Source organism: Macrosteles quadrilineatus, unplaced genomic scaffold (genome assembly GCF_028750875.1).
Source record: "Macrosteles quadrilineatus isolate MER2022 unplaced genomic scaffold, UCM_ALF_1.0 Scaffold_2__2_contigs__length_208266976, whole genome shotgun sequence".
Classification (NCBI taxonomy): Eukaryota; Metazoa; Arthropoda; class Insecta; order Hemiptera; family Cicadellidae; genus Macrosteles; species Macrosteles quadrilineatus.
In genome coordinates this window covers 127,933,578-127,956,848 of record NW_026542595.1, presented here as the reverse complement: position 1 = coordinate 127,956,848, position 23,271 = coordinate 127,933,578, and the positions used below count along the sequence as shown (strand labels likewise).

The following is a 23,271-nucleotide window of genomic DNA, read 5'->3' as shown; positions in this document are numbered from 1 at the left end:
ACAGAGAGGAAGAGTATTTTAAAAAACCATAATTAATTTTGGTTGTAGAACTTACAACAAATTTTAGAGCATCAAATTGGTTTTGTATCTCTTCTATTACCAATTGTAACATAGTTTATGTTATGTCTAGACTGTTTGCTTGGATGCCAGATAAGTTGAGGGGAGAACGAGCCAAACACGAGAAGATTGTGATAGTCAAGAACCTGTTTGAACCTGAAATGTTTGATAGAGATGTCAAGTTGATACTTGAATACCAACAAGATCTGAGGGAGGAGTGTTTAAAGTGTGGCGCTGTCAAGAAAGTTGTCGTTTTTGACGTGAGTACTTCAACACAATGTATTAGTTTTTCATCAATTTTTGTCCTATCTTTCACGTCCTAGGACACTAGATTCTTGCACAGAACCGTTTTACACATTACTTGAGGCTGGGCCTATATGGTACTTATATTCACTGCTTCTGAAAATCACACTTTATTAAAGAAGCCACAAAACCTACCTCTTTCCGCAAAACTTTTCTGATCGTAATAAGAAATCCGATACTATTGTATTCGTCGACACATACACTCTCCTTTTACCTCACTGTTCTTTTCCGAATCCTAAATATTCTTTTGAAATTCACAGCTGTTCAATTGTTGGTACACACCTTTTGGTTCTGTTAAAACACATCAATTTCAGTCCAATGAGAGGATTACTCGTTCTCATTAAGGTAAGTCTAATCCCTCCTATTTCCTTACACTCTGCAATGGGTAGACAGCAATGGGTAGACAGCAATGGGTAAGTGTTTATACTTCTTCAATAAAATTTATAATTTTTTCAGAGACATCCTGAAGGCGTAGCCCAAATAAGCTTTAAAGAGTTTGAGGCAGCTGATGCTTGTATTCAGTTACTAAACGGAAGGTGGTTTGGCCAAAGAAAAATAACTGCTGAATTATGGGACGGCCACACAAAATACAAGTAAGTTTTAATTTTTATATCTTTCTAAGTATCCAATTATTAGAACTTAATTTGGATACTTGTTATTCGGCGCAAAATTGGTATTTTGTTTTTAAACAGCTTTCTTTGGCTTTTTCTCACGATGGTTTAGTTTTTATACAAATAAGTGAGTTCCTTACATGTAACTTAACACCAATGTTTTTTGTTATGTTGACAGAATCACCGAAACAGACGAAGAAATACAGGCGAGGCGAGCAAAGTGGGAAAAATTCTTACTGGCAGAAGAAGAAGAGAAAGAAGCAAAAGAGAAAGAAAATAAAGAAATGACCAAAGATATTGAGGTTAAAGATGCAGACAATGAGATTGAAACTGAAAAGAAAGACTCAAATGTTGTACAAGAAGATTCAGATGCAGATACAAAGAGTAGTGTAGGAAGTGAATATGACACAGATGAAGAAGTAAATAATTAATACTTGTAATATAATAATACAATTTTAATTTTTTTATAAATTCGATACTTTGTACCTTTCCCATAGTTATGAAATTGAGACTAACCAAGAATCAGCTTTGTGAATTGTGTAAACATTTTAATTTGAAGGTAAAATATGGACTTTCCTATTGAGAGTATTTCTAACTACACAACAAATTTGTAGGTAAGAAAACTCCTCCTGGTTTCAAGTGACTGTTATATCTCAACCCCAGCATTTAGCTACTGAACGTACTTACCTAAACCTAACATAACAATTTTGTAGTTTTTTTCACGCTAACTACACAAAACAATATACAAATATGAAGACAGAAAAGCAATGAACTGAAACTAAACAACACTCAGCATGAAGCCCCAAAGCTAGCAAAACTAACACCATAGATTCTCAGTGTGTACAGGCCGTTTGAAAAAGACTCATCCGATATAGAAAAATTAAAGCTATTTATCAAACAATATACAGTTGGAAAGAGGAAGCTCTGAAGTTTCACTTTGTTTCATGGTGGACCGAGCAGCAACACCAAATTGTACAGCATGAGTATTCCCCAAAGGTTAATATTTTTTGTGCAGTCTCACAGAATTACATTTGTGGTTCCTTTTTCTGAGAACACTGTTACGGGAATAACATATTTAAAAATGTCAGGAAACTATCTCTTCCCTCAGTTGGAAACAGATTCTAATAAATTCATACCAGGACGATGATCCACCGAACTGAAATCTTCACGAGAGACAGTTTTTAAATGGTACGCTTCCTCAAAAATGAATCGGGTGTACTGGACATAACGATTCCACGTTACATCACTGACCTCCAAGGAACTTACTGTTTGTGACTTTTCGTGGGGGTTTCTAAAAGACACTGTTTATATCCCTGGTTTTCAAACAACATTGGTTGAATTGAAGTACCGCATTAGAATCCGCATGGAATCGATTACTCAAGACATGCTAGCTGAGGTGTGGGACAAATTTGAGCATCACCTAGACATTATGCTGTGCATCTAAAGGGGGCCATATTGAGCACCTGTAAATGGTATGTAAAAACTATTAGCTATCCCCTTAACATAAAACTAACCTCATGTCCATATGGTCATTAGTATTGAAATTATAAACCTAAAATCGGATGATAATTTTAAAAACACCTTGTATGTTCAATGTGTTAAAAAAATGTGTTTTTTCTGCTGCTGCATAAAAATGATCATGTTGCCACAATTATTGTAAACAGTACACATAACAGAGTACTCTGCTTTAATCATTCCCGCTAAATCAGCTGATTTCACTGTTAGCGTTTCTACAAAACTCTAGCCGTTGTGAAAAAATTGTTTTGCAAACTCTGTATTTTACAGCTTTTAGATAACTTTTCCCAAACAATTTGTTTCTCTACTCAATATTTCTTTCACTGACAAAGAGACAACTCCATACAGTTGAGGGGTTAATCAAAACACAACAGCCAACATACAAACACCAAATACAATTTATTATTAATTTTGTATACAATTTACAAAATTGCTATTCAATGTAGGCACTAAACACAGCATTGTACATTCTGTTATTCACATCAGACTAGCAAAACCTTATTCTTATGTTTAGGTTACTATTGTAAAATGCTTTACATACACCTTAAAGAACCATTCATATTGAGAGTTTGAGAGACTAACATCAAATAATAATTGCAACAGTAGGTAATTTTATGTCAAATTACTATCCAGGACAAATTACCACCCATAGAAATGAAAAATACCCACGGATTTTTGTGGGAAGACATATTATCATGAAAATGAACCAGAATGAATTCAGTTAGGTCTTAATCCAGAAATGATTTCACAAAGAATGAAAACGTCATAAAATACTGCTAATAGCTAATATACACTTTAAAAAATTAAGCACACTGATAAAATAATCATCATAGGAAATTATTAAATGTAACTAAGTTTTTGTCTAGTTTAAGTCAGATCAACATTTTCTTTGAGAAATAGTCTTAAGTTTGAAGTAAGAAAGCATTTTAATTTCGGGTAAGAATCACAAAATACCGTACAGTCCCTGACAGGAATTCCACATCTACAAACTCTGGTAAAATTCTCTATAAAAAGCTGTTTAAAAGCCAGTCTGATATAAAACTAATTACCATTTCCACACATATAACTTGTGCATTTACAAAACTACATATTGACCGAATGCATAATATATTTTAAAACGTAGATAAGTTACTTACAATTGTTTAAAAAAATCATTACTTGTTAACCGTAGAAAACCACTAAATTAAAATAATTGACTAGACACCGATACGAACATCAGTTAAGCGCCTATTTTATCTCTTGGACACTTACTGCTAAGCATAGAATATAATATTTTGATTTAAAACAGTCATGACTAGATAATATGTTTGTGCAAGGCACCCATATAGTGTACAGTACTTTATACTACTCATCACAGGTCTATTGCTGATCCATTTGCTGCTCATAAAATTGTGCACATTTTTGACTGAAACAAAATACAATAGACTATGAAACAATTGAAATTGAAAATAACTAAAACATTAATATAAAATGAGGTTACTAACCTGACGTCAATGAATCCATTTGTGTTGTGATGACTAAAGTTTTGGGGTTAAAACCCCATGTTCAAATCTTCACTTCATTATACACAGTCTGGTTTTGTCCTTGGTCAGCCTAGAGCGATTGTACATAATTTTGTAAATTTAAATGTTTCCGTGTGTGTTTATGTGTAATATATTATTGACAACGGCAAGTGCAAGAAGATATGTTTGTCGATTTGACTACTGAAGATTTGAAAATGGGGTTTTATTTTAACCCCCAAACTATAGTCATTACGACACAAATATAGGATTGATTGACGACAGGTTAGTAATCTCATTTTATGTCAATTAATCAATCGAGGCAAATATGTATAAGATATGAATGTAACGGATTTTACCTTGCTGTTTTTTTTTTTAATCACCTTTAAAGTCAGTGTGCGATCTAGGATGATCCTCCTAAAGCTCTGTTTACTTTATAGGTGGGTCAAGAAAATTAAATAAGTAAGTAAATTAAAATTAATTAAGTATGAAAATTATAATCCTTGTTACCATATTGTATAGCAAAAACTAAGAACATAAGCTAAAAATATCAAACATCTTACGTTGTATTTCAACACACTTACTACTCTTAGCATGACACACTTAAGTACAAAAAAACAAATACTACCTTTTTGTGGGCACTTGCAAGTTTTTTCGCTAATCCATTTTCTCCGGCAATATTTTTTTCAACAGCAGATTTTGCTTCTGTAAATTAAGAAACATAAGCATGTTATTCTAGGTTTATAATCGGTCATAAAATACAAAATCATTATTGAGTTTCAAACAAAACAGATAGTTCTGTGAAAAGCATCATCATTTATAAATCCCACACGATACAGAAGACCCAGTTACCATTTGTAACCAAAGACTGGTTTCTTAAGTTCTAACGTTAAGATGTTAGAAAGCATCTAATTAACAGCCCAATTTCAAATGAAGACAGGGTCCAGACTTGATTGTTCTCAGTGTCAATGGTAATATTCATATTTGAAGCTAAGGTAACCATGCCTACGGTTTACGTGAGGCACGCTACGGGTCCAAGAGATATTTGCACCCCCTCCCCCCTTTCCTTTCCAGGAAGTTTTCTCTTCTTTGAACCCCCATACAAACCTAAAACAACTTTCACTACTGGGCCCTTTGACCAAAGCATCCCTGAAGGTAACCACTGTTATTACTCATTAAACCTCTTTCATCACAATTTTGTGCTATTTTTATCATCTTGAACTATTAAGAAATTATTTATATTTCTTGATATTGATTGATAAATTTGACACAAGCGATAGGCAGTTTACTAAACCAAACAATTGGATAAGTCTGTACAAGCTACGAGTGACAGATACTTACTAGTAACTGCAATTTCACAAGTTTCAGTCACTGCTTGAACTGTTTTTGTCTTCATCTCGTCATAAGCCTGCTGTTCCTTCAATGTCACTATTGATTTGTTATCTTCTTCAATCACTTCCGACGTTTTCTAAAAAAGATTTACAACTTTGTAAAAATTAATACGATTCTTAATTTATAAATTGAAAATACACAGCCAAGAAATTAAAACAATTTTTGAATGACTTCCTGTAGTGATAATGTTGTTGAACAAGGCTTAGAAATAGTCCAGTCTTAGTTTGTCCAAAGGCCACAAATTTAAAAGAACCTCTTCAACGATGCACTTCTAAAGAATTTGGCCAAAACTTATCCAAAGAAATCGCCGGAAAAAATAGGATAGTGTTACTTGAGTTCTATTTATTCTTTGAGTTTATTCACAGTTACTTGTTGAACTGAGCTCAGAAGTCAAACTCAAGATACTCTAATAAATAAACTTTTTTCTCTAGCCTGAAAGATTTAAATGATTGGATAAAAATCCGAATTCAGGAAAAGAGTCTAAATCCCAATTTCAAAATGGTGAATGAATACCGTTGGACCTAAAGCTTAGGATTCAGCTTAAACTGGATCCCACACCACTACAACTCACAAACTACCCCCTAGACTAAGTACACTGACCTACTCAAGATTAGCACCTTCTATAGATCAGCACAAAAAATTATTGTGTTGAATACTATTATTGACTAATTAAGTAAGGAACACAGAGTTGAACTAGCTTGTTCGATTGTGACAAAAGCTTGACGGAGACCTTAATTTACAGACAACGCTATTATATTACAGTTTTTTACCTCGTTGATAGAGACTGTCTCTGGAGTGGACTTTGGTATCGAAAGTTTCTCATTGTCCCCGTTTTCTCCGTCCACAACCTCCCCATTCTCAGATGCATTTTCCACAGACAACTCCGGCACCAAACCAGCCGACCCTTGTCTAGACACCTTGTCCTCTGAGATGTAGTTGAGGTGTGGTGTTCTCTGTAGTGGTGGTAGAGCTCTCATCGGAGGAGACGTTATGTCTACCTACAAATGTGTAGAACCATTTTAAAAACGTCCTGTAATCTTACAGACATTTTTGCAAAAACTCTTGAGAAAATAAGGAGTTTAGTAGTGATTAACCAAATCTCAAATCCACCACAACCTTAGAAAACTGTCTCAACCGAATCAGGACGGGTGCAAACCCTGGTCCCCAAGTTCCTATGTTCAAATATTGCCAATCACCAATAGATTTGATCTACATGATGCCGCAACCCTCTAGGTGTAGCCTGAAGAGTTGTTAAAACAGTCCCACTAGAGTCTAGCAACCTAGGATGTAAAATACCCCCGCCGCAGCAAACCTGCAGACTTAGCGAATTTCCATTTGCCTGATTGGATTTAAACTAAAATGTCTCCTTAAAAATATCACATTTATTCCCTATTTAAACAGAATTATAGTTTAATGAGTACTTAGGTTTGCTGCAACAGGGAGGGTAAAAAAGTTTTTTTTATGTAGAATATTAAAAGGTACTGTGGTTTAGTAAGAAATTAATGTATTTTCCAACTTTTATCAAAATATGTTCATAAAGAAGCAAACTACAACAGTTGACTTATTCTCCATAAGAATAACATGGGAATTTTAAAATTACAATTTTTTTGAATTTTCTCCGTAACAATTAGGCGCATAATAATGCTTCAATATACTAAATTATTTGTTTTTTTAAGCTCTACAAAATGGTTTAAAAAGAAATTGTGAAATTTTGTGTTTTTAGGGTCAAAAATGGGAAAAACCTATTTTTACCCCATAAAACCCCCCATAAACCCCCGTTCCCATAGTCCGATCATGCTGGTTCGCGAACTCATTCAAGTTTATCCCGCCTTACACCTTCAAACCAAATTTGATCAAAATCGGACAAAAATTACTCAAGTTATCGTGCGGATGGACACACACATATATATATATATACTTTTGTGCCCACCCGGTTTGGCAGTCAGTGCGCTGGTAATTTACTCGGTGTGGCAGTCACCCGCCCGAAAGCCAGTCAGCTCTCCCATAAGCCAGTCAGGTATGGCTTCCCGTGCACTTTATACGTATGAAAACAGCAAACCGGTGCTGCTGCCTGTGTCGATAAGCGTAACTGCAATACCAATGCGGAGACTGTCTCATCGTGTGTTCTATCGTGGAGTAGTGTAGCCAGTACGGCACCCTACCCTACTTTGTAGCGGTAAAACCCAGCGGTCTGTAACCTTCGTTTACTCCTTGTTACTATTTGTGTTGGGATAGTGATTAACTACGTGTTAATGTTTAAACATGTTCATACTCCAAATAAATATGATGCACCTCTAATGAGGATCGTCGAATATTAATTAATTATAATTGGTTGAATCTTGATCCTACCCGTTCATCATCTCATATTTTAAGTTATTTTGATTTTTTTTACCTTCAGTTGAAATTTTAGTCAACTTCTCCTTATACAATATTTTTTATCCTAGTATTTACAGTGTTTCCACGGACCGGGAACTATACGGATTTTCTTTATCTCGAGAAATATACGTGAATCTTGTCCGAGATACTGGAACTGTTTTTTACGCAATTGCGTAACGTGAAGGAGTAACTATTACATATGACAACGATATTATTCTATCTGATAAGAATAACCATGAAACTACACTCGAAAGATAAAATATTTTTATAATAATTTCAATTTTACAAACAAACTATTACAGGAATTATATTTTGGGACGGATGAATGATAAGGAAGCAACAAAAAGTGGTCACGAGTGCAAATACGGGGGGGGGGAGGGGGGTACAATATAACGAACGCCAGAAACGATTATTTGTTTACTTTTCAGATTCCTTATCAAATCTCTCTCTCTATCTCTCTCTCTCTCTCTCGCTCTCTAACAATGTACAGATTGTGGACTTTACTATTTAAGTTTTCCTGCAATTATTTCAGTTCAATCCCATACCTATCCTTATGGTTTCCTATCTATTATTTTTCAAAATAAATAGTAAAGCAGGTTAAACTATTTTTTATTTTATTTTCTTGAAACCAAACACTCTTTACCATCCGGTATTCTGCAGAGTCAAATGTTTAACACTGTGTTTATAAAAATTGAATGGCCACACAATTTTGTGTTTTATTTTTTTTACTAATAGTAACTGGGATATTTATATATACCAATAAGTGCTGCAAGCTGTAATAAATGCTGCTGATTAATATCAAAATAAGTTATAATTTATTTTGTATAATACATCGGTCATTGAATACAAACCATATAATGGGTTTTCTATTTGTAACTTTAACTTGCAAATACAGTAGAACCTCGCTTAACTGGAGTCGCATCATCATGATGCCTATATATTATATAACCTCACAAATCCCAAGAAAATGTTTTATTAACTGTGTTTTTCAGTCTTATATTTCGATATGAACGATATATTTAACTATTTACGGTAATTTTTATGTGCAGTAGGTTCCCAATTATTGAAATATTACAGTTCATTTAACAAAAATAAGATGGAAGCAAAACGGAGAAATATCGATCAGTATCGTCAAGGTCAACCTATACGCTCGCACCTACAGACTGACAATCTTGCACTGACACTGACATACTGACAATCGTCTGCTTCTGTCTGCTGTCACAACACTACAATATTTTGTGGTTGGGTCGTTGGGTGATTAGTAACCATGACAACTTGGGGATGTAGAGAAACCAAAGAAAGAATAGAACAAAGAGAAATAATAAGAGGTGTTTTACATCATTTTTATCTTATTTTTATCATTGTTATTATTACCAGAAAGACTTAAGTACAGTACTATGATTTTATGGTATTTAATATTTTTATCCCCATACTTCTGTTCTGAAACATCATGTAGTAGTAGCCTAGGATGACTACGGTATCAGTAGTCTTCTAGTCTACATTTTCATTTTGTTTTGTTCTTTACGTGATTTATTGCTGTACAGTAAGCAAGTTTTGTTTTGTTTGAGTAAGCATACGGTGTAGTTTTTATTAGTAAACCAAGGTTAATGACTTAACATATCACGGTTGCGCAATACCTATTGTATTTTGACTATGTAAAATGCAAATTTATAATCACGTTAACGTCCATTTATATAGTGTCCCGGAACGGCATTGTTCCTGAGTAAGAAACATATAAATATCATATTTAAACTATCCAGAAGTCCTTAGTTACTCACACGGGGAAAAAAGTTTTAGGCCTAAATCATTTGAAACCTGTACATTACATATTTTTGGTCGAGTTTTCGACCACTGGACGACCACTAGTTAAAGTTAATTGTATTACAACAATCTTTATAGTAAGCAATATAAGCTTGAATCGGACTTATCTGCCTTCAGCTAATCCATCATATGATAGTACGTTAGAGAGTATGCCCATGCTGAAGTTTTACTTATACTTGAAGAATGACTTAATTTAGTACCAAGAAATAAATCACACCCCTTACATACACTGTGCTGTTTTAATGCTGTGTAGTTGATTGCTACTGTATTAACCTGTGATCGCATATTAATTCATTTATTAGGAACGTATTTAAAAAAATACTACTTTTATTTTTTTTTATTTCTATGATTTATTTACAATAACAGAAATGTGTAAGATTAAAATAAATTAATGTGTTGCATTGTCCATTTAAAGTTACATCATAGTAAATTAAAATTCCACTGAAACTTAAACAATAAAAGCCGAAATTAGTTATAAAGAAAACACGAGTTTCCCTTATATTGCTTTTACAATCGAAATATACATACTGAGCCACGGCTCGGTCCCCCGGTACTTTTCATTTTAAATATTCAAATAAAGTCGATTATTTTTAATGTTTTATGAAACGTGACATAGCAAATTTCCACGGAACTTTTTTTGTCGGCTACTACTTTATTTTATTTTTTGGTCAGGTTAGTTTAAAAACAGTGGATTCTGTATACAAAAAGTGAAATGTTCTAAATCATATTTTTTTTATTTTTGGCTTATGTACGTAATTTAAATTGTACGAGAGGGGCTTCCCACCGTGCCGGATTGCGCCGTGCGGGCATATTTTGATCCAGTGGCGGGTGTTTGGTGTTTTGAATAAGAATACTGAATTGCTCGTTTTAAGATCGTATCATTACAAATCCTATCATTTTAAGATTTGCTTACACTTACGAGAAATGCATTTTCCATTTGTACATTTCTCAGGTACAAATTTTATGAAATAACGTACATTATTGCGTTGTTTGACAAGTAGCTGGGGACCAAGCTTTGTTCGGGAAACTTTACACTTTGAGAGTATTCCTTGGTCAATGTAATGCTATCCCAAAAATAATAATTTGCGGTATTTTTTTTCTTGACATTTAACTTCTATTCAAATAATAATATCATAGTTTACTGAAATGATGAGATAGAAGAGTTTTTAAAAATTTGTTTGGTTCCCCTAAATGGCCGAAACTATAGAAATTACCCAGTATTTTTCACGCTGAATTCAAAGAAGGCTATTAGTAGTATGAAAATCTTCCCACCTTCCTTCCTTTGAAGTATTAGTCACTGCAAGAACTTGGACTCGCTCCAAAACCAGAACCGAAACGTTTAATTTACCCTCAATTTTTAAAATGTAATAAGTTACAATTTTCTGGAAACTCAGGACACTTTCTGACTGAAAATAATTACGGTTGATCCTTGTTGGTGAGTACCAAAAAGGAACCTTAGGTATAAACATGGTTGTATATCCAAGTTTGGTTGTCCTTGATATTGCACTATTACATTGACACTGACAAATTAGGGCTAGGCTGCACTATAAGTTAATTGGAAGTTTATTTGATATCTAGTCCTAAGCTTATAGTCATCTTAAGGCAAACATAACCAAAACCTAACCACAGACATATAAATATAAGTGATATAAATATAAACACTCATCCTCTGTAGGCCTAAAGCTACCTATCTATATTTTTTTGGGTTAGGATTAGTACTTTTTTGAGAGAGTGTCATTATGTACTGAGCACACTTAGATGATATAGGGTATCAGTGATTTATGAAATTATTTATTTATAAAAAGCAACCTAACGGAGTTACCTTAATGATGCACACAGTATTTAATACAAAAATTAAAGCTTATGCCTATGTATATTAGTTTTAAAACAGAGTAGAATAAGGCACCTATAATCTAGATTAGGCATTGATTAGTGTTTATAAACTAAACATGGATGAACCACTAAGTCAAGCTACTAATCCAGTTGTTCAGGCTAGGCTAAACTGAACTCTGAAAGCATCCATCTCAAAACGGCCACAACTTAAGAACAGATCCTAGAATTTGATTTATTTTAAACTTTATTTTTCTGAAATAGATAGCTAAACTGTCCAGTGCAATCATCCCACACTGCAAATAGCAACACTCAAACTTAGTTAGGTAAGCTAGTGGTAGGTTACACTTAATTATTATCCCTGTGACCGATTCAGTGTAACATCTGACATCAGTCAGAATCAGACGACATTATTGACAACGACACTCGTCGTGTCGTTTCTTTAATTTACGGTATAATATAGTATAAAACATCTACAATATCCATAATAATGTTCTACCACTGCACCTAAACAGCAGAAAAAAGCAAATCACCAAATTCAAATCACCGAGATTCGCACAATATGACAAATTATTTATAAATTTAAAACAGTATATCTTCTTTGCCAGTAGTTAATGCGTGATTGAACTTCAAACAAACAAACAAACACACAAACTTTCACATTTATAATATTAGTAAGATAAGATGTATTAATTAAATATTAATTACTAGCTGTGTGCCCGTTCTACACACGGGGATCCTCTAGTGGTCAGTTGAAACCTTCCTAAATAAAGAAAAACTATTGGTTTGCATATTTTCAGATATACTATCCAAACTATTATATACAAACAAATACAGTATCTGACAGTTTCAAGTAAAAAAAAAATACGTAATAGATCTATGAGGGGTACACTTCCATATCTGTTGGCACAAACAACTAAATTAGTAATATTGATTATTCGATTGTTTAATTCCATATATCGTTTGGTTAGTTAGGTTAGGTTAACCTTACCTAACTAACCAAACAATATATAGTTAAAATACTATACCTCAACCTCGCCATTAAACATTCAGGTTGGAAATTTCACTATCAAAGGTGCTCTTGGCCTGTCCGTACGGAACACTGAGTTATATGTGCTACCAACTTATGAATAATTGTTTAAGCCTACGAACCCAAGAGATGGATAATTGGTCTGTTGGACGTATGGTCCAGCGAGCAGCACATAGCGTTGAGAAGACACATTAGAAATACGATTTGAGCATAATCCGTAAACCTCTGTTACAATCACCCACTGCAGTTGTCTCTAAACACTTTACACAACCACCATTGAAGTGCCGTCAACGAGTTGAAACCTTATATGTAAGCTATTGGTAACGCTTATGTAAAAAATGTAAGTTTCCCAGGCATATAGAACACTGAGTCAAAGTCTTTTCCCCGGTTATAAACCCAAAACTCGATAGAAATTCTATACACAAAGAAGCTCTATTTTCATTTACGGTTACCCTACACATTATTGCACTTGCGATTAATTAAATTAAGGAAAAACGGTTTTAATCCAACTTGGTTTGGATTTGCTTTTGAAACTTGATCTGAAATGATTGCGGTATTTGTAAACAATATTCAATGTAAACATATCAGTGACATCTAGAGAAAAATAATCTTGATCCGAACAGCTGTTCGCTATTTCATATGATGATTATGTGATAAACATTGTGAGAAAACTTGACAAAAATCGCACAAAATTTGGTTTTAAACGTCCGTAAGTTTTTTTTACAAAGTAGCGAGGCCATATTTTAATAGCTAAAGACACTTTCGCCAATCCAGTGAATACATTAAAATGATTCGAGGATCTTGATAGGTACTCTCGTTTTCAGGAGAAGGCCGCGTAAAATGGCCTTTGGACCGTGACAGACGGAAGATAGACAACAACGGAATTGAGATAATAATTGATGATTGAGATAATAACGGAATTGAGATGAAACTTTTTTCGGATTCTTGAATGTTTAAAACGTAAAAATAATCTAAAAGTTGATGATTCTGAGCAATGTACAGACAAAACTCTAATTTTATTTATATAGATTAGTACCTGTGGTGATTTTTATTAGAAATTTATTGAAGTAAATAAAAAGCAAAGTTAAAAACCATCTGACCAGTGTTTTTATTTAAAAAGTACGTAGGCCTATTTGATTGGCTTTGTTTTCTGAACTAAAATATCTATTTCCTGATCTATTTTTAGTTCCTGTTTTCGAAACATAATTTGGCAAAACAATTATTTATTCATTAAACAACTTGATCGAAAAATAATTTCTAAACATTGGAGGACAATTAAAAAACTTTTGAATTCTAATAAACCTAGCTGCCGTACCTGTGTTTTACATCGGAGAGGATTTTGAAGAGAAAAAGTTTGGTACGTCACATATTTCAAATCCCACTCCAAACACGTCATGTTAATACGTTTCCTTCCTTAAATTAAGAAAGTCACAATCTCCAATTAACAGGCTCGTAGCAAAAATTAAAAGTTTCACAATTCGAATAGTTTCTACCTTTTGGACCGCAAAATCAAAGAACTTTATTGACAGCATTTAAAGCTGACTTCGTTAAACATTCTGTTATCTACATTCTTCAAAAATGTAAACATTGTGAAACTTTGGAATCCCATGGTGCGTAACTCAAAGAAAACACGTTAAATGTAATCGGTATATTTGTTAACCAGGTACAGGGCTACCTCTTGAATTGATATAGATAATAAATCGAAAAATAAAGAAATATAAGTTGATTGATTATTGGCTCTTACAAAAGGGTAAACAATCAAGGAACATGATTTAATTAAGTAACCACACATCACTGAGTATATATCTTCATTCTTTCTTGTAAAAATCGCTTTGATTGTGGCTATATAAAATAGGGAAGTAATATTTCACTGTACAACGAGCTCAAAAGCTCGAGAACCAGCAATAAGATGGAAATAACCGGCAGAACCTTTAACCATCCACTGGCTCGCTAGTCGCTACCCCAGGTCGGTCGGTAGCCGGGTAGCCCATCAATGGAACCCGTTAGGCTCGCCCCTACCTCTCGCCACAAAAGAGACAAGAATTTTGCCTTGTTCCACACGCCTTTGATTGTTTGAGGCGGGAAAACTATTTGTGTGCTACGGCCCGCGCAACACAGGATATTGTTTTCGCGTTAGTTGGCCTTTTTCCAAGATGACCGTGACCGTTAACTTATTTTATGGACTCCCTTGGAGAATAATTCAAAACTACAAAGAACATTTCTAATCCCACAGTATACTAGCTATTTAAATTATAAACACTTTGGTGTTTGAAAAATATTTTTGGACGATAAATTTTGCAGCTTTTTGAAATCATCCAAGATGGCCGCTTGCCTCCAAGGACTCAACAATAGGCCTAATTGTGCGACTATAAAGCAATAACTTCCCACCTTGCGCTTGCGAATTAGTACGGTACATATTTGTATCCACAGTTGCCAGGACGACTATTAAGACGACCAAAGATTACATTGACATTTAGGTATTTAATCTGTAGAATAGTAATTGTTAAGTAATCTGGAAGACAACTAATTAAAATGAAGTGCGAAAGATGGGTTATGAGAGTGCTCAATGCCTGAAGCATAATCCATTTGTTTGAGGTGCGGATTTTCAAGCTTGTAGAACAAATAAATATCACAAAGTAGAAGGGCAGGAGTGAAAGTGACTGAAGTGACGGGATACCCGGGTGGATTTTCAGTGACTGGATTCCAGTGGTATGCGGTAAAATATATAGTGACTGGCTTAGCAGCACAAATTTTACGTGACTGGCTTTCCCATGCAAATGCGGTGGTGACTGCATTAGCATAGCATTTTTTACGTAATTATATTTTAGTATTTTTAAGAAAAAAAGAGATATATACGTTCAGATATGTCTAGGCTTAAGATATTTACCAACATATATTATATATATATCATAGTCTTGAAATATATTGGGGGGTGCAACTGACTGACTTCCAGTGTATATTTTATGTGACTGGCTTCCCGGGCGCGGCCGTGTATATATATATATATATATATATATATATATATATAGATATATAAAAATTTGAACGAATGGTGTTTTTGGCCTCTGGGGACATCAAAATGAAAAAGTAAATCGGTCCCGGGCTTAGGTCTTACCATGAGACCTACGGTAATAGCTACTTCCCTATAGGGAAATTCGCTAATTAAGTAAAGGAGTCCAGGGAATGTAAAATGGATTGAGAAAACATGACCCACCTCAGGGGGTTGCAACATAGTGTTGCTGATGTGTCCGTTGCTAAGATGGTCGTCAATGTCGTCAGTTCTAGGAGCTGCAAGAACCATGGTATGACACCCACCACAACGCACCTGAAAACATAAAGATTGTGACTGAAATTTTAATGAAAATGTGAAAACAAGTTTACATCAACATTTTCTACAAACATGACAAAGAAATATAGGAAAATTGTTTTCTTCCAAATAGAATATAAAGTCTCTGGGAAACAGAACGATACTATAATTTTATTTCTCAAAGAGATTCATCACACTCAACATAACCAAGAATAACCTTGGCACACCAATTTATTGTTCGTTTAAAGTCATTCCTTAAACTTCAGTTTTATTAAAATATCACCTGAGAAGGTTAGGTTACGTTTTTATGTCCCAAGCAAGATATTACATTTAAACATTCAACAATAGGGGCCTATTCACACTGGGCCACCATGGTGGCGACACCGGTGGTCGGTCAACATGTGCATGAACCACCAGCTCAGCCACCAATGCAGCTGCAGCCGAAAAGCTCACAGTTTAGTCATGGGTGTCGAAAAAGCAGGTGCTTTAGCATATATATTTTTGAAATTGAGAAACCTAAGGAAAAACTTAGTTTCTGGGTTCATCTTTTTTTAAGAGATAGAAGTGCCAGAGGGACCTTTTTCACTCACTACCAATACCTTAGAAATAACCCTGACAAGTTTTACACTTACCCAAGAATGTATTTTTGTATTTCCAACTAGCTGTTTGCCCGTTCTACGTACGGGAATCTTATGGTAAGTTAAAACCTTATATTCAGAACAGGAGTTGGTTTGCATATTTAGTGTGCATTTTTCCAGATATGATGGCAAAACTATAATTGTTTAGGAATACATATAGGTAAACCTTCTCAAATACAATATCTGACAGTTTCAAAGCCAAAACGAATGCTTCGCAATTAAATGTCACCCGATCGTGTTAGTCCATATTTGATATCTAATGATGAAAGGAATTGCTTTACAGTATAGATTTATGAGGCATAGCCCTAAGGTAGGCCTGTAATTGAAAGTTACTTTTCACACTGGTTAAAAGTAGTTAAAACACTACCTCAACCTCACTATTGCACACTTTATTCGGGTTGAAATTTCTATTAACAATGGTGCTCTCGTCTTTTCCACGAAAAATCTATATAATTAATACGCTACATAAAACTTTGTCGGTTGAACTCCTTCGCCATTTCTTAACCAATTTTATCCATTGACGTCTCATTGGAAAGAGCGTGTCGCGTAGATTTGCAAACTGGCCTTACATTTTTGAAAAAGTACCTTGGGCTCTGCCCCAATAGCTTTGATAGTTCCCATGTTATCCTTATGGAGAACATAATTGTTTACATTTTGATCAGCTGTATAATTTAATTGATGTTATTTATTTTTCAATTCAATGAAACACATTGAGTACATTTATTTACTATTTGAGTTTGTGTAAACATAACCCCCAAGACGGATCATATTAGTATGGTTGTTATCTTAAATTTGTGTATTTATCGTTGTTTTATGTCGCTATTACGGATCGTGTTAGCATGATTGTAACTTAAATTTGTGCATTTATCGTTGTTTTATGTAGTTATAATTTGTTTATTTGTTGTTTTTTTTTCTCTTTTAAATGCCTGCGACGCGACGACAACAAAAGACAGGAGGCGGTGCAGGCGTTATCGTGCAGCTACAGAACAGACAAATATAAACGAATAATAATGAATATAAACATGGTCTGAGTTACACACCGGTAAGGTAATCTTTGAATTGACTCTTTTAAATTAATTTTAAATATGACTGTTATTCGTTTTGAAATAACTCCTGTACTTCTTTGCAATTTCTCGATTTCGAGCAACATGTACACTAGTAATGACATTAATGCGTTACCAATAATAGACATACACACACAAATACAGAATTGAGTCCACACAACATTTTGGAGTCCAGGCAGAAAACGCTAAAAATTATACAGTAAGACATCAATTAAATTTAATAAGCAATAAGGTGCAGTGTTTATAAATAAATAGTGAAAATAGTGATGTGTTTGTATGTAAAAATTATTCTTACTGCTACCAACGTTTACATTTGAGAAAATAACTGTAGTACTTACAACTAATTCAAACTGTCCTTCTAATCAAACTGTATTATAGGTGTTAATCTGTTTGCAAATATATAAATAAATAAATACACAGAACACAAAACATGTAACATGTAACGTTAACAACATAAAGCTTTGAAAAATCACTATGGTTTGCTAAAAAAAAACTTTCACTTGATGTGGCGCAGTACCGAAGTTATTAATCTCCTTTGGTTTAATTTTTTTTTGTTTTCGAAAATCAAAGTTATTTCCCATTAATAGCATTATTTGTAAGCAGCTTTTAATGTTAACATATTAATGACAGTTTGAAGAAACCGCCTTTATCCAAACAAAGGTTTCTTATTTAAAAGATTACGTAATCTCTAAACAATAATCGGTACATGTATCTAGCAAATATTTGGAGGAAATGTGAAGAATAACGCACAAATCTGGGGTTTTGTACGTTTGTAGTTTTATTTCCTAAGTAGGAAAAGTACCGATATCATTGTCGAAATTTAGGCCTAAGTAAGTAGAAACCAAAAGTGACACATTGGAAAAGCGAGTTTAGCTACATCTATTAAGTTAAACCTCTGTTACGGTACGATCACAGCGAAATCAGAAAGATCTTCCAAGATCGCAGCAACATCCACGATCACCCACTGACTGCAGTTGTGATTTTTTACTTTGCACTTAACACAACTGTCCTTGAAGCGCCGTCAATGAGTGGAAACCTTTGTAAGGTATTGGTAAGGTACGGTATTGGTGACGATGATTAAAAAAATGTAAGTTTCCTTGCACTAATACAACACTGATTCATGGTATTTTCCCCGGTTATCAAAACTCAAGAACAATCGTTGCACTTGCGATTAATTAAAGCTGATAAGTAAGGCACAACGTTTTTAATCTCACTTAAACACACTCTCACCAATCCAGTAAATACAGAAAAATTATTAGAACCTTGATCGGTACTCTAGTTTTCTAGGAGTAGGCCGCGTAAAATGACATTTTGGCGTTACAGACGCAGTCACAGAATGGACAAACAGACAGACATACAGACAGAAATTGAGATAAGACTCGTTTCGGCTTTCTTAGGCTATGAAACGTAAAAATAACCAAAAAATGCATGATTCTAAGCAATGTACAGACAAAACTGTAATTTTATTTATATAGATATGAAACGCTCCGTATCTACTTTATCCGTACCGATATTCATGATCTGCACGTTTAGCACTCCACTAGTAGACTGAGTAATGCCCGCTGCTAGTGACGGGTGGCGCTGCCAGTCGCTCCAATGTGAATAGTCCTATAAGAAACCATGGTGCGACGTGGTGGCACCACCAGACTGGTGTCTTTGAAAATCGCAACCCCGAGCCACCGCATTTCTGGTCGCGCGGCCGCGCCACAAACGCTCAGTGTGAAGATGTCCCATTTAAATCAATGCTAATGTAACGTAGCCACCATGGTGTTGCCACCGGTGTCACTACCATGGTGGCCCAGTGTGAAGGGGGCCTAGGTGTCAAAACTGCAATCAATGCACTACTGTAAACAAATCAGGCAATAACTTGAAGAAGTAATTTTTACAGAAAAAAATGTAAAATTTTTAACATGATACTCTTTTGTACAAGTGTCAGGAAACAGAAATTTTCAAAAATGTTTATTAAAAGTTAAAATTTCAGAACATAAATGGACAAATATTGTAAAAACAAATGTTGGGCATACTGTAAAATGTGTAGATATAACACACTTCCTCACTGACCTTTGTTACCGTGAAGGGTTTGAACCGTGAGACTCTGGTCGGCTCACTCACACAGTTGGGGTCAGACCCTGGGTTCTCACAACCCAATTTGCCATGTCTCGTCTCCCCACAAGTGAACAACTCACCAAGCTCTGTCACAGGAATAACATTACAGTTTAGCTGGTGTTCAGATTTCCAAAATTCAGATTTCAATGACTTTAGGCCTACAGTAGACTCCCTCTTATCTGGGCATCGGTATAGCCAGATAACTCTCGGCAGAAGTGACACCTCTCTAAACTAAACGAATAATTTTCATCCCCACATCAGTTTATCCGGACTGGATGAACAGGCAGTGGGCGGTACTGAAACTACTTTTCTCGTGGGAAATTTGAAACCAGTGATCACGTGACTAAATACAGTGCTTACCACCCAAATTTAAGTGAATCCTTTGGGTTTCTTGATTTAAAGGACGTCGGTTCAACCGGAAAACTGCTATCAGGACTGCCCTTGGTCCCTAGGAGTGCTATAAAAAGTAGTCTACTGCATGTCTGTTCTAACATGATATGACCTTTATTCATGAATCTGAATCTTTTGAGTGAACCCTAAACAAAAAAACATAATTTCATGATAAAAAAGCCTCAATAAATTGACAATAAATAAATTACATAAATTGTAATATTCCACCCATAAAATATCATAGTTACTCCCACCGCTCACCCTATAAGGGTTTATGACAAGCTGATGGGAGGAAATATGTGACAGTTTGCTGATACTGTTTATTCACTAATCATTATCAAATATGTCCGCAATAATGATTAGACAATTTAAACATTTATTTTCCCTTGACCTCTAAACTCACTGTAACTTATAGTACCAGTAGATTACCAGTGACAAAAGCAGTGTGGCTCTCCCCGCAGGCTACTTCCTTGATCACTTTGTCAGCCAGAGAGTCTATGAGTGTCGGAACGTTCACTTCACTCTGATTGGTCGACAGCCCCAGTTGACCACTTAGGTTGCTACCCCATCCGTACACTTTGCCATCAACTGGATGATACAACAGTCAAATTAGAGAAAAACTTAAACAAAAATTTAAATCAAACTTGGGGGCAATTTGGGTGGTGGTTTCTAATTAGCAGTAGGCTTTATGGGAAAGAAAAAACAAGTTAAATTATTATTCTTTTATTGTGAAAAACACCAAAAAGGGCAGTTTTTATACAAAAGTATATTCAATACCAGATTGACATATCATAGCTAATATATTCCAATGGAATAGAAGGCATTGTATTTGAGACATTCTGACACAAGAGTTTTGAAAATCTTTAAAGGTTACGTTCTTGTTCATACCACATCAAGAAAGTAGAGCAGTTAATACATTTTTCTTCTATAAAACTTAAGACGTACTACTATGTTTGGAGCTTTTGAAAATGTTTATAACCAAATATTATGGACGAACAATACCTTCTTTTTAAACAAACTCAGCAACTGTATGTTTTTATTTGGCTTAAAGGACATAAATGGCCATATTTTTTGTTATAAAAAACCAATGTTTGAGTTTAGATGAGAAGTTTATTCTCAAGTGCTATAGAAGATAAGAAAAAAGAGCAGTTACCTGCAACCACAAATGTATGGTTTCCCCCAGCGGTGATGGATATAGGCCAAGCATCAAGAGAAACCACCGTAGGTACACGGACACTCTCTGTAACTCCTAAGCCTAACTTGCCTCCCTCACCTTCACCGCACACGTACACTTGGCCTTCCTCTGAAAAAAATCCCATCTGTTTATGTCCCTTCATATTCTACACCAGAGTCGCCTGGAACAGTTTTACTCATTAGGCTAGGTCTAGAGGGCCACAGCATAATTAGACAAAATCCATTGGTGATTGGTGAGATTTGAACCCAGATCCTCAGGGATTGAAGGCTTGCGGTCTGCTAGACCAGCTCGCTCCCCTTGGTAAAACCAGTGTTGTTTAGATACCCCACTGAGCAAACTACTATATCTAAACTCATACTATAATCTAAAGGTACTAGGAATGAAATTCACTCCAACCAACAAGATCTTTATCAAGTACACCTGCTTTCTGATTCCAGTTAATCTTATAGGACCTTCTCCAGCCCCAGTTACTCGTTTTTTCAAAAGAGTCACTTTTTCAGGTTGTGTATATTCTCTTACCTACCATTCTCCAATCATGATTTTATTCAGGAAATATATAAGGGACTTTGCCTTTGTAATACTTCAATTAACAGCCTTTAGGAAAAAAAAAATTACCTGTCAACAGAACCGTGTGGTAATATCCGCAGGATATTTTGGCGACACTGTCCTTGAGATGAAGCCTCGTCGGTGTCAGGACGGACTTCACGTCTTCTCCTAGTCCAAGTTGACCGTCAGAGTTACTTCCCCAGACAAACACTTCACCTTTGCCTGTCGGGAAAAGACAAAAGTTAATACGCAAGTGATACTAAGCGACCTTTGACACATTTTTTTTTAATAGGATACATTTTGGTTTGAAAAACCCCCATCACTTATGAATATGTTTAGTGTTGAAATTAGTTTACTTCAATAACCAGCAGGACAAAATATTTGGGAAATGTCATGTCAACATTTTTACTGAAAACAGTGAAAACTAATCGGTGAAGGTTTTGTTAACTTGCACCTCCATTTTCTACCTTATTTTTTGTTACTGAAATAGTTAATGGAACATAAGATGCTATAGCTTAGAATAGTCCATCCTATCAATTTGATTTGGTTAAAACGGGGATAATGGTGCATAAGAATAGTAATCAGAAATTTACATCAGCGCAATCTGTTGATAGCTCAGTTCTACTACGTCCAATTTTATTTAAAAACTGGCGACAAATTTGTGTAGAACTTAAAATAGACAAAGGTTACCTGTTCCCATTAACAGTAAGTTAAGGATTGGTTATTTTACTTGTATCCAATAACTTATATCGGCCTTTGAATCCTAAAATTTAATAGACAACAAAATGTACCTTCAACAATCCCTTAACACCTGAAAATACTACAGAAGACCCCTATTAACCGACCCTAATGGGACCAGACCTAGATCGGATAACTCAAAAGGTTGGTTAAAACGTGCATTCCCTAAAAACAAAAACATAACAAAATGAAGTGCTATTCATTTGGAATTATACAATCATTATTTTGAAGTCGTACTTTCATAATATATAAAATAAACTATGCTAATCTCCTTTTTTCGTATTGATAGAAAAATCACAAATAAACACAAAACACGGTCAAATAGTTTCAGTGGAATAAATTATAGTTGTAGGCAAGAGTCAATACAAATTCTTGTTTTGATAACTTTATTACTGTAATATTAATTGATGCTTCCGAAATCTATCGTAATATAGTACAGAACATTTTGTCGAAATTAAATATACTAGCAACCATTTTGTTACGAGACAGGATGTTTGTTTACAGCTTTTTACTAGAAGCTTGAGTCACAAAAAATATCTTGACCTTGGGATCAATAATCCCCTCCCATGACCACCCTACAAGTTGCGTTGTAAGTTTACTCTAGCGATAAGATAATTCTAGATTATATTACAAAAACAGCAGCTGTTTTCAGAAACATAATTTTTTGCTATGAGTGCTAAATAACTTATTCTTAGTCACATCCTGTGGAGATAAGCGTATGGTTCCCATCGCCGAGTGCGAGAGCGGAAATGCCAAGATTCCTAGAAAGCAGCGGTTAAACTGAACTGTTCTCAAAACAAGGTCGGTTAAAACAAACTGTAATATTTTACGATGGAGAACGGACAATCCGATT

General features: G+C 34.8%; 2 protein-coding genes across 3 annotated transcripts in view; one reads left to right on the top strand and one right to left on the bottom strand.

The window, feature by feature from the left end:
• LOC128986657 (HIV Tat-specific factor 1 homolog) overlaps positions 1–1,623 on the top strand; it is an 89,249-nt gene extending 87,626 nt beyond the window's left edge. Inside the window, exons 7-9 of one of the 2 annotated variants that reach the window (XM_054407132.1) lie at positions 131–317; positions 817–953; positions 1,150–1,623. In XM_054407132.1, coding sequence (XP_054263107.1) covers positions 131–317; positions 817–953; positions 1,150–1,402 — 577 coding nt within the window. In that variant the 3' untranslated portion in view covers positions 1,403–1,623. The remainder of the gene's footprint in view (positions 1–130; positions 318–816; positions 954–1,149) is intronic. The other variant, XM_054407131.1, reaches the window with a different exon arrangement.
• Positions 1,624–2,924: 1,301 nt separating this feature from the next.
• LOC128987764 (X-linked retinitis pigmentosa GTPase regulator-like) overlaps positions 2,925–23,271 on the bottom strand; it is a 41,882-nt gene continuing 21,535 nt past the window's right edge. Inside the window, exons 7-15 of the mRNA XM_054408775.1 lie at positions 21,750–21,902; positions 21,093–21,242; positions 20,369–20,527; positions 19,505–19,635; positions 15,649–15,759; positions 6,148–6,375; positions 5,327–5,453; positions 4,614–4,690; positions 2,925–3,891 (exon numbers count right to left, since the gene is read on the bottom strand). Coding sequence (XP_054264750.1) covers positions 3,868–3,891; positions 4,614–4,690; positions 5,327–5,453; positions 6,148–6,375; positions 15,649–15,759; positions 19,505–19,635; positions 20,369–20,527; positions 21,093–21,242; positions 21,750–21,902 — 1,160 coding nt within the window. The 3' untranslated portion in view covers positions 2,925–3,867. The remainder of the gene's footprint in view (positions 3,892–4,613; positions 4,691–5,326; positions 5,454–6,147; positions 6,376–15,648; positions 15,760–19,504; positions 19,636–20,368; positions 20,528–21,092; positions 21,243–21,749; positions 21,903–23,271) is intronic.